General features: G+C 56.1%; 2 protein-coding genes and 2 long non-coding RNA genes across 4 annotated transcripts; 2 read left to right on the forward strand and 2 right to left on the reverse strand.

The window, feature by feature from the left end:
- Nucleotides 1–1,045: 1,045 nt before the first annotated feature.
- LOC311439274 lies at nucleotides 1,046–8,464 on the reverse strand. Its single transcript, XR_014694636.1, has 5 exons — nucleotides 8,390–8,464; nucleotides 6,026–6,081; nucleotides 5,700–5,817; nucleotides 4,180–4,417; nucleotides 1,046–1,608 (listed from the first exon to the last, which is right to left on the reverse strand). It is a non-coding gene; the product is annotated as an uncharacterized lncRNA (long non-coding RNA).
- RAB17 (RAB17, member RAS oncogene family) lies at nucleotides 4,226–8,021 on the forward strand. The gene is made up of 6 exons (XM_084524764.1): nucleotides 4,226–4,448; nucleotides 6,363–6,522; nucleotides 6,746–6,897; nucleotides 7,001–7,126; nucleotides 7,413–7,506; nucleotides 7,596–8,021. The coding sequence occupies exons 2-6, from the start codon at nucleotides 6,366–6,368 to the stop codon at nucleotides 7,700–7,702; spliced, it is 636 nt and encodes a 211-aa protein (XP_084380890.1). The 5' UTR covers nucleotides 4,226–4,448; nucleotides 6,363–6,365; the 3' UTR covers nucleotides 7,703–8,021.
- Nucleotides 8,465–8,547: 83 nt separating the features above from the next.
- LOC311439278 lies at nucleotides 8,548–10,222 on the forward strand. The gene is made up of 3 exons (XR_014694638.1): nucleotides 8,548–8,660; nucleotides 9,573–9,807; nucleotides 9,950–10,222. It is a non-coding gene; the product is annotated as an uncharacterized lncRNA (long non-coding RNA).
- Nucleotides 8,966–9,574, reverse strand: PRLH (prolactin releasing hormone). Its single transcript, XM_084524768.1, has 2 exons — nucleotides 9,434–9,574; nucleotides 8,966–9,153 (listed from the first exon to the last, which is right to left on the reverse strand). Exons 1-2 carry the CDS (start codon nucleotides 9,525–9,527, stop codon nucleotides 8,987–8,989), a joined length of 261 nt encoding a protein of 86 aa, XP_084380894.1. The 5' UTR covers nucleotides 9,528–9,574; the 3' UTR covers nucleotides 8,966–8,986.
- Nucleotides 10,223–10,532: the final 310 nt, after the last annotated feature.

The following is a 10,532-nucleotide window of genomic DNA, read 5'->3' on the forward strand; positions in this document are numbered from 1 at the left end:
TAATGGTTTCCCTCCCTGAGGCATCTCCATCCCTTACTGGCTCGCTGGAAGGGGATGAGACGTCTCACCTCTGCGTAGCAGCGGTGGCTGGCACAAAGCGAGGCTGTTGGGGCTCAGACAGATGAAATAATTTCTATTCCCGTGCGTGTACACACCACGCCTGCAACACCCAGCCCGTGAAGCCAAGGAGCAGCTGGAAACCAGCCAAACGCACTGACGTGACCCGAAAAATAAAAGCAAGGAGACCGCGTGGCTGCCGGCCCTCTGTGAGGCAGGGGGAGATGGACCCCATCCTAAAACGCCCTGTGAATGTGTCTGTGCTATACATCCAAAAACTGGGTGGGGACTCCGGCAGAAATAAACTCGTGTTCACACCCACATGAGCTTTCCAAGTCTGTGCGAGACAACATTGCTCAAGTATTTCCCCCTCTCCCCGCGCTGGCAAACCGCTTGCAGTCGCGTTCATCACGACTGTCTCGTGAAAACACAGACAAACAAAACACTTCTGGGGGAGATTAACTGGGCTGAGAGATTTTTTTGGCTGTCAGTGAACTCCTCCGCGGCCCTTTGCATAGAAAGGTGCTGCCTACAGCCATTTTTAGCCTGGTTTCCTAAGGGAACGAGCCATATGTGATCACTCTGTCCATGTGTGCCTGTCCTGGACTAAAAGCTTAACCCAGCTGGCCAGAAATCACCAAATTTTATCATCAAGGTCAGGGTCCATCCCCTTAATGTGCTATATCCCTGCTGGCAAAAAAGCATCCCCCTGAGCTCAGGGTGGGCAGCAGACAACGCACATGGCAGGGGGAGCTTAGGGGCTTTCATCATGCAAACCCTGCACCTTGTTGGTAACGATGAATCCCCTTTTGTAGAACTTTTCCTTCTTTTTCTGCATCCTCCAGGGGTTCTCTTCTCCCAATATCCCAGCTGTGGGTCTGTCCAGCATCCCCCAGCCATCCCTGTGACCACCCGAGTCTCATTTCCAGTGGATTCCCTCCAGGACCTGCCCCTTCAAACAATTTCCAGGCAAAGCCATAGGAAAGCATTTCTTGTGGTTCACAGGCACTGAAAATGTTTATTGTAGTCAGTAGTTATTTTCCCTCCTTGCTCTTTAACACGTTCACCATCACTTATCATCTGGGACCCATTAATATTAAGCGTGTTTAATGTTTCCAGGCCAATCTCTGGAGTGTTTTAGCGACATTAATAATTAATAGGGGAAGGCGAGCACTTTAGAGGCCTGAAGCAGTTCACAACAGGCTGGGTTTTGAGGCTCAGCGTAAATATCTGTTCGTCATTGCGACACCACTAACCCTCAAAATATTTCGTAGCCCTGCCATTGCAAGAGGGAGGAGCTCGGTTTTTCTCTCATTAACAAAGGCAGAGCTCTTCTTCCTCTTAGGGCTGACAAAATGACTCGTTAAGGCTCTGTTGCAACGGCAGGAACTAACCTTGCCTGTATTATCATGAGCAGGCTATTGTCGGTCTTCAGCGGGTGAACTCCAGGGGATCTCATTGCACCAGCTCACGACGTTACTGCAGGCACAGAAGAGAAACAACAACAGTTTGCAGAAAGGTGGTGATGTCTTCTCAGAGCTGGTGAAGCTCCTAGAAAGCAGGGACAGCAAGACGTAAAGTAGACACGAGCGGTGCATTCATCCTTAAACGTTTCCCAGCACGATTCCCAAGCCTATAATTCGATTTTCTGGAATTGGCTCGCTTTCTCATGGCGCTTTACCCAGGGATCTGGAGGGGTTTAGTAGGCAGCTGTGCATCAGCTTGAGAGCACCGATTCCCTTTCCAGCGTGGCTTCCAGGAGCCTATTTGACAGCTCGCAGCTTGGGCTTTGTGCAGACAGTGGCTCCTTGTGTCCTCAGCACAAGCCCTGAGCTGAGAGCAGCCCCCGTGGGCTGGCTGTTCCTACCCCAGCACACCACATACCTGTCAGCAAGGGCGGGGGTAAAGCAATAACAGCCCCCACCAGCGTTATGGACAAGATCTGCTCAGACCCCGGGCTTTCTGCTTCACCAGGATTTTTTTAAGAGCACCTCTAAAGTGATTTGATAGCAAAGGAGCCCATTTTCAGCTCATAAACGTAATTTGTTGTGACCTCTCACTTTGAACTCGCTGTGCTTACCATGCTTCGGATGTTTCTTCTCCAAACAAACCAGCCTGTAAAAATAGGAGAGCCTTGGCCTATTCCTGAGGCTTTGCATCCCCTGCCTCCCAAAATGAGCCTGAAGCTCCCCAGACGACCTCGTTATTCCCTGAAATACCCAGGCAGTTTGGAGCCTGCTCAGAGGAGCAGGGTAAGGCAACAACTGGTTCTGCAAAGAGCCAGGACCGCAGATGGACTCTGCTCATTTTTAGCAAGACTGGCTAAACCGAAATAGTTATCCCAAAGGCAAGGCCTGCTAAATATACTCACCCACAAGTGACCAGTTCCTTTGAAGCTGGCAGTGCAGAGGGACAAGACGTCTGTCCCAAGCATCTCTAGCAGTCCCAGCTCTGTGCTTTGCTCTCACTGCTAAGGACATAAAGTTTCCCAGTGCCTTTCCAGTATAAATAATGCATTTTTTTTTTTCTGCTCCTCCACATTCCCTGGGAACAGCAGAAAGAAAGGAAAAGCCACTCGTGCTTTCAGGTACTTTCTTCATCCCACTGTGCAGCAAAAGACGAGGCAGACAGCAGTGTGCACGGAGCAATCTGGGTGGCCAAAATATACCCTGGGAGTTTTGCCCTAGGAGATTTATTCTGACCCGTTCTGGTAGCCCTGTGTGCTACTAAAACGTTGCAGCTCCTGCAAGAAGAAGGATGAAAACAGAGCAGCAGGGGAAGGTCCGCAAGCGGTTTTGAGGTGCTCAGGTCATGCCTCGCTGGGTTGGAATATTTGGTGCCTACCAGCCCTGCGGCCAGAGCTCTCCTACCAGGTCTTGCGGTGTAACCACAAGCATAAAGCTCCAGGAGCAGGTTCAGAAAGGAGACTCGGCAGCAGAGAGCTGTGCTGTCTGAAATCACGGACGAGCTGTGCCCCCTAGTGGGTCTGCAGCTGGAGAAAGTCCCGTGCCGGAGACGGTGCCCACCCCAGGGACACCTCCCCTGGGACCCAGGGGATGCTTATGAAAGCCCCTGCCTCATCCCAGGCAGATGCGACTGGGATTGGGAACAAAGACAAGAAGTGCCCAAACGCTTTTATACCCCTCTGCTGTGCCAACCCAGGTTCACGCCGGTTTGGGATTTCACAGGGTGGGTAGGAAACTTCTTCAAAGGTTCCCCAAATCCTTTCTAGCCTGGCTGATGGGCAGGGAGCCGGGAGGAAAGGCTTTCCTGCCCTCCGGCCAGGAGCTGGGTGCAGGTTAAGCTCTGCTCGGGGGCTGGATGCAGCTGAGTGGTGTCGGTGCTGGGTTTTGTTCCCCCCCAAAAAAGAAAAATCCACTCTCATTTGGCTCACAGACCAAAAAGTTACTCGTGCAGATCCAGAAAGCTTTCAGAGCTGGTTCTGGAAGGCAAGGCGTTACAGAGGGCCAGGTTGGTGCTACAAACACAAAAGCCACCTTCCTTTAGGTTTTTAATGACCTGCAGATCTTCCTGTTCTCTCTCCAGACCGGTTATCCCAATACACTGTGCTTTTCCCCCATTAAGATGTAAGAGCTTTAACAAGAGCTCTCTACAAAGCGCCCAGCCCCTGCGGTAACCAGCCATTAGTTTAATTAAAAGGCAGGAAAAGCCCAAGTGCTCAGGTTTTTTTCTTTGCTCGCTTTGTCTGCGCCTCGCCGGCTTGTCTGCGAAGCCCTTTGCGGGAGCAGCGGGTGTGCCGCTTCCCACCCGCTCCCCAAAAACCAAATCCCTTTGGCAGCCCCAGCTCCGAGTTATCGCAGCCTGGGACCAAAGAGGAGTCTCACCTGCGTCAGCAGAAATCACAGTGTTAGAAAAAACCCTACAAAGGCTGGATCCCTGGCACCAGCCTGCCTCGTACCCAACCCTCCCCTTCCCAAATCCCAGCTGTGGGATGCGGGTGGTGATGCTCGCAGCACCTCCAAGCTCAAGCCACTGAAAAAACCCAGCTCCTGCAGCAGGGACAAGGGACAGCGGGGACAGAGGGAGCACAGAGGGCAGGGTTTATGGCCCTGCCTCGCCCAGCCGGCGGGGAGGGTTTAAGGTTCACCCGTTTCTGCTCACCTCTTGGCTCTGGCACCGCTTTCCGGCAGCTGCTGGCGCGCCTGACGGAGTTTCGCTTTTAGATTTCTGTGGAGAGGAGGCAGCCGGGGAGGTTGGAGGAGGCCGTCCCCATCCGTCGAGGCTGATCCTGTCTTCTGAGGCTGTTTCCATCCATCGAGGCCGTCCTCATCCATCGAGGCCATCTCCATCCATCGAGGCTGTCCTCATCTGTTGAGGCCGTCCCCGTCCTCCGCCACCCCTGCGCCAGAGGAGAGCCAGCCTGCAGCCAGGTAACCCCTTCCTCTGCTTCCCACCTCCCCCAAAATCCCAAGACTTGTGTCTTCCCACCCATAATCAGCCTCAAATCCCAGCCATAAAGGCAGCCCAGCTTCCAAAATCGCAGTCGGAGGGGGATCTCTGCTTGTTGCTGGCTTTCTTTCCCCAGCAGGGCGATAATGACCCAGGCTCTGCTCCCTGCAGCTCAGGGGAGGGCTGATCGTGTTGGGTAATCAGCGCTGCGTGGATCCAGCAGTGTGTACACATCAAAGTGGCTTTGCAGTGCAGGTTTCCCTGTCCCCTGGCAAGCTTCCCCTAAGCACAGTGACTGCCGCAGAGCTCAGCGCCAGCAGGAACGATCTGGGGACGCCGGTGTGCTAGCACCAGCTGGGGAAAAGCAAAACAAACAAACAAAACACCATAAAAAAAAAAATCCCACGTCCCAAACCTGCAGGGTAGGTGCAGCAGAAACCCAGCAAATGGCTCCAGCATCCTCTGAGAGCTGCTGGCTCAGACATCAATTAGACGCTGTTAATTTCCCAGGAAGTTAAACAGAGGCTTACACGACACTTCTCAGTGTCTCCATCTCCAAATCTTTGCATTCCTTTTATTTTTTTTCCCCAATTATGTCTTTTCTTTGGAAATAAAGGATAATATTTTTTGGAAATATTTACCCCTGAGAGTGAACACAGCAGGACCCCCCCCCCCAGGTTAGCGATAACGCAGATACTGATTTATCGAGCGGCAAATGCCAAGCCCTCGCTGCTGCCTTCCAGCTCAGATAACTGCTCCACCTCCTCTTTCTGGCTCATATCACTAACAATAAAGCCCATAAAACGTGGGTTTTATGCAGTGCTTAACCCTCAGCTGGAAGCAGGCACGAAGCTGCTAGGGTAAGGTCAGCAGAGCCTGCCCCAAATGTCTGCCTCGGGACACAGCTGCCACAAAATAGGGAGTCTGTTTGAGGTCAAATCAAACTTTTTCCTAATTTTTCCAATACCAGCAAGGTTCCTGGTGTGCTCTGGTGGGGCTTAGCTCACGAAACCAGCAGGAAAGGAGATTTCAGGGTTTCTCTCTGACACCCTCATCCCAGCGCAGGGAAGTCAGGGAGGCTGCCTCGGCAGCGCCGACGAAGAGCAATCCTTCAACAGCAACAAAAACAAACACTTTCCCCTAGATCCTGTTAGTTTCCATCAAAATCAGAACAAAACGACTTGTTTTGCTTTCTTGGCGACCAGGGACATGAACCCCCTGCACCCTCTTACCATGGGAGAAAAGAAATTGTTGGAGACGAGCTGCGGCGACGCTCCCCCTCTGCAATAGGTGTTTGCAAGGAAATTTCCAGCGATTGCAGTAATTGTCGAGGGGGCTTCATGCAATCTCCTGGGGTTAAATGGAGGTGCATTTTAAGAAATAATTTGAAAAAAGGAGTAACAGGGTTTACAAGACAATCTGCAGAGCTTTTCATGCGGCTGCCTGTAAAGTTTTTTTGAGCATTACCTATGGCAGCAGACATAAAAATACCAGAAGGAGCGCAGCCTTATGCTGCATTTTATTTTTATTTAAATAAAATAATAAGCCAGATAATTACCTGCATGAACTGTGACCGCGCTCTTTGTCATCAGGCTGTACAGTGCATTTAATGGGCTGAAAGCAGAAAATAATCAAGGGAATAATAATAATAACACTTCCAATAATCGAGGGAAAAGGGAAAACTTGGGCAAACTCCAACTGGGCATGGGCAGGGCTGAATTTAAGTGTTAAAACAGGCTCTTTTGGGCAATGCTGGACTTACTGAGTTAGTGGGCGAGCCCCCAAAAGCCGTTTTGAGGTCACACCACACTGTCACCAGTAGGGATTTCATGTGGGATGCTCAGCTTGTGGACTTGGGGTCACTGCAGGCACGTTTTGGGTTGGTTTCCTTGCAGGAGATGGCGCAGGAAGGGGCGGCAGGCGGCTCGCTGGAGAGGCATTGTCCCACCTACATCTACAAGGTGGTGCTGCTGGGGAGCACGGCGGTGGGAAAGTCGAGCCTGGCCTACCGATACTTGAAGAACGACTTCCAGGAGTCGCTGCCCACCGTGGGATGTGAGTGAGCATTTCCCCCCTCCTCCCCACCAAGGTGGATTTGCTTCCCCCGTTTGCTGCCAGCTTCGGGAGTGAGCAACCAACCTCTTCTGCTGGGGTGATGAAAACCCATCCAGTTTCCACAGCAGCATCCCCAACCTCAAATTGGGTTCAGCCCCGTGGCAGCAGCCCCAATTTCTCCGTGCTCACCCCAAGTGATCGCGCCCCATCCCGCCTCTTTCAGGCTCCTTCTTCACGAAAATAATTCGGATGGAGTCGGCCACGGTCAAGCTGGAGATCTGGGACACGGCCGGGCAGGAGAAGTACCACAGCGTCTGCCACCTCTACTACCGGGGCGCCCACGCTGCCCTCCTCGTCTACGACATCACCAACAAGGTGAGGGGGGTGCTGAGCCCCTCAGCACCAAAATGCTGCCCCGAGACACCCCACTGGTGGGGCAGAAAGCCCTAGGAGCTGTGGTGTGGCTGTCTTTCCCCAGGAAACGCTCGGCAGGGCAAAGCAGTGGCTAAAGGAGCTGGAGAAGGAGTTCCTGCACGACGAAATCGTCATCGCTTTGGTGGGCAACAAGACGGACCTGGCTGAGGAGAGAGAGGTCCCGGCCGAGGTGGGCACCTGCCTAATCCCCCTTTCCCCAAAGGGCCTTTGGGCACCCCCAAAAGGAGGTCTCTCAGAGGTCAGTGATGCATTTATAGGCAATTTCTTGGTGCAATTTCATGGCAGGACCTTCGGCTGCTCTTACCCAACCCAAGCACTCTGAATAAGCCTGGCTGTCATGGTCACCTTGTGCCCCCAAACTTCATTGATGGGGGAGAAACTGACCCCTGAGAGGTCTCCCCGTGCCCCCAGGGTCCCCAGGGCTAGGGGAATTAACTCTGCTCTTCTCCTCCCAGGAGGGCGAAGAGTTTGCAAGGAGCAGAAGCCTGCTCTTCATGGAGACGTCGGCGAAATCCAACCACCAAGTAAAGGATGTCTTTATGGCCGTAGGTAAGACACGGGGGGAAGCATGAAGCCCCCCAGGCACGGACGGGACCCCTGGGCAGGGGGTGCTGCCCTGTGTCTCTGCTCCCCCCCAGCCCTTCAGCTCCTGCAGCGTGAAGCGGAGAAGGTGCCGGCCCCGCACCGCGGGCAGCACGTGGACCTGGGGGAGAGCAGGGCGAGGACAGGGTGCTGCCGGGTGTGAAGGGGTCACAGGCTCCCCATGGGACATGGCATCGGGGAGGACAGGAGGGACCCGACCTCGTCCTTTCGGCGTTGGTGGTGAGAAGACAGCGGGTGGCACGTGGATGGCACAGACCAAGGACCTTCCTCGTCATCTTCTCCACGAGAGCGCACCTGGTGCACGCACGGGGTCCTGGGCCAGGCTCTCACAGCAGCTTTCTCCACGGGGGTGACCTCCTTGCTGGTCCCAGGGACCGTGCTGCCACCAGCCCGGCCAGGATCCCATCCCATTGTAATGGGGTTTTCGCATATGGGTGCGAATAAAGAGCGGGTCGCCCTCACCGCCTCCTTCTCCCTGAACCCCATATCCACACCCAGGTGGGGACCACAAAGGTCTGGAGGTAGCAGGGATCAGATCCCAGCAGCAGCTGCCCAAATTGCTGTGTTTTTTATAGGGGAAGGCAGGACACTCTCATCTCCTCCACCCCCAAAGGGTGAGGGGCCCCCTGCCCATGGGGTGACACCACAGCTGTTTTTTGGGGTGCACAGTGACTCTCAAACCCTGGGAAATGCTCGGCCACAAGGCAGTGAACACCCTTGGGGATGCTCCCGTGGAGGGGACAGAGCTGCAGCACCCCTTGCCCAGCCTTACTTGGCCCCAAAAGCCCCCCTGTGCCCCCATAGGGGCACCCCACAAAGGAGCACCCACCTGCACTGCCTCCCAGTGCTGAGCCACTTCAGGGATGGGAGCTCCCCCAGCAAAAAACAAAACCCAAGGCTGCCTCCTCCCTAAATCCCCTCCATTAATTAGGCAGCTAATTAGTGAATGGCTGATTGCCACTCACCCCCTGCCCCCTCCCTCCTGAGATTAACCCTTCCCTCCCCAAGCAGCCCCACTCCCAGTGGATGGGGCTGGAGGTGCTCATCCCCTCCCCTCAGGCTGCTTGTGGGGACTCCCATCACCCTCACCCCCAAATTGGGTAAAAAGTGGGTAAAAGTGGGCTGGGGGGGGTCCAACTTGTGAGAGGATGCTGGGGAGGGGGGGCAGAGGGTGAGGGATGGGACCCCACGTGCTCACCCCATGCCACAAAATGGGGCTTGGTGCGGGGACCCCAGAGGATTCACCTGAGAAAGCAGGGTGGGGGGGCCCCCGGGGCTTAATTTTAGGTGATATCAGCAACATTTGGGCTCGTATCCTGTGCTCCCCCCCCCCCATCCTAAAGCCCTCTTCCCCACGCGCTCGGTTTCGGAGCAGAGAGGCAGGAGGAGAGGAGAAGGGCTTTTATTGGGGTCCCCCATCTTCAGCTCAGGCGCTGCGCTCCCCCCGGGGGGGCTGGGGGCGCAGAGGGGCGCAGGCTGGCCGCAAGCCGCCCCCCCCCAGCTGGGTGCCTTCTCCCAGGGCTCGCCGTCGCCCGAATCTCCCCACCGGCCTGATCCCGCGGCCGGTGTACCACGAGGGGTCGATGTCCGGGTCTGCAAGGCAACGAGAGGCCAGGAGGCATCAGGGCGATTTTTTTTTGGGGGGAGGGAGGGATAACGGGGCACTGCACCCCCCTCACCTCCCCGAGGGAGGGGACTGAACCTTGAGGGAGGGTGACAAAGGGGGCAGAGAGGTGCTAAAGGCTGGCGGAAAGGCCAAACCAACCTGCACGCCGGCCCCCTCCCTCCGTCCCCCCCGGATTGAGGGCGAGGGGCTGGGGGTGCGGGGCGCTGGGGGTGTCTCGGGGGAGTCCCTTACTGCTGCTCTCCTTACTCCTGATTGCCATGGAGCGCACGCGGGTGGTGGCGGCGGGCAGGGCCAGGCAGGCGAGCAGCAGGCACACGAGGCAGGCGGCCCCCAGCTTCATCCCCAGAAGGATTTTTTTTTCCCCCCCTCTGTTACGACGGCTCAGCCCGAGGACACGGCGACGGTGATCCCCGAGGTGGCTGCGGGAGCAAAGGGATGGCGGTGGGACAGAGAGAAAACCGCGGGGTTCGCTCCAGGTGGTGATGGAGACAGCGCGTCCCCTCCGTCTGGTGGCCCTGGGGAAATCCAGCCCTGTCGGGACAATAAAGGGATGCAGAGGGCACGGAGCACCCTGCTCATCCCTGTCCCAGGGGGAGCTGGAAAAAAAGAGAGGGACGGAGGTGAGGATGGCATCGCGTGGCCGCGGGCACGTGAGGTTTGCTGGGGCGCATCGTGGGGTGCCAGCCGGGCAGCGAGGTCGGTGCCTGAGCACGAACACCCCGCGGGGCAGCACGGGCTGGGAGATGAGTTTTATTTCTGCAGACACCTGCCGGGGTGAGGGCGGCGGAGCAAAGCTCAGCAGCTTTGTTCCCAGCGATGCCTGCGGAGGAGAAGTTTGCAGAAAGCCCGGGGAGGGCTCGGCGTGGGGAAGCAGCCAGCTGCCAGCTCCAGCGCTGGCTTTGACGGGCCCCATCCTTGGAAACCCCACCGAAGCAAATCCCCGGGGCCAGAGCAGCGCCTTGGAGCCGTCACCCAGCGGATGAAAGCGTGGCAAAGGCAGAGAGACACGCCGGGCTCGCGTCCCCCGGTGCTCCCGGCCCCCAGCACTTACCGTGGTTCGAGGCGAGGTGCCCGGTGCCGTCCCGCTCACCCTCCGAGCCGGAGTCCCCCGGGACGCCGCTTTTATGCCCGGTTTTGTGCTGATGTCAGAGGCCAGCCCCGGCAGGGACAGAGCCAGGGCATCTCCTCTCTTCTCCTCTCCTCTCCCCTCCCCGCCGCCCCCTGCGCTCGGCGCTCATCAAATCAGGGAAGGGATTTTCGTGACTCATAAGGGGCCATAATTTTATCTTCAGCCGGCCGAGGCAGATAGCTGGGGAATATGTTAATCCCCGCGTCCTCGACGTGA

Source organism: Aythya ferina, assembly GCF_964211825.1.
Source record: "Aythya ferina genome assembly, chromosome: 6".
In the NCBI taxonomy this organism is placed as follows: Eukaryota; Metazoa; Chordata; class Aves; order Anseriformes; family Anatidae; genus Aythya; species Aythya ferina.

Bases quoted from the DNA above. Each gene is read 5' to 3' on its own strand.
- RAB17 (XM_084524764.1), top strand. From the start codon at position 6,366: ATGGCGCAGGAAGGGGCGGCAGGCGGCTCGCTGGAGAGGCATTGTCCC. The intron at 6,523-6,745 runs GTGAGTGAGCAT...CGCCTCTTTCAG, and splicing joins GTCGCTGCCCACCGTGGGAT to GCTCCTTCTTCACGAAAATA. The intron at 7,507-7,595 runs GTAAGACACGGG...GCTCCCCCCCAG, and splicing joins GGATGTCTTTATGGCCGTAG to CCCTTCAGCTCCTGCAGCGT.
- PRLH (XM_084524768.1), bottom strand. From the start codon at position 9,527: ATGAAGCTGGGGGCCGCCTGCCTCGTGTGCCTGCTGCTCGCCTGCCTG. The intron at 9,154-9,433 runs GTAAGGAGAGCA...GTTGCCTTGCAG, and splicing joins GCGCTCCATGGCAATCAGGA to ACCCGGACATCGACCCCTCG.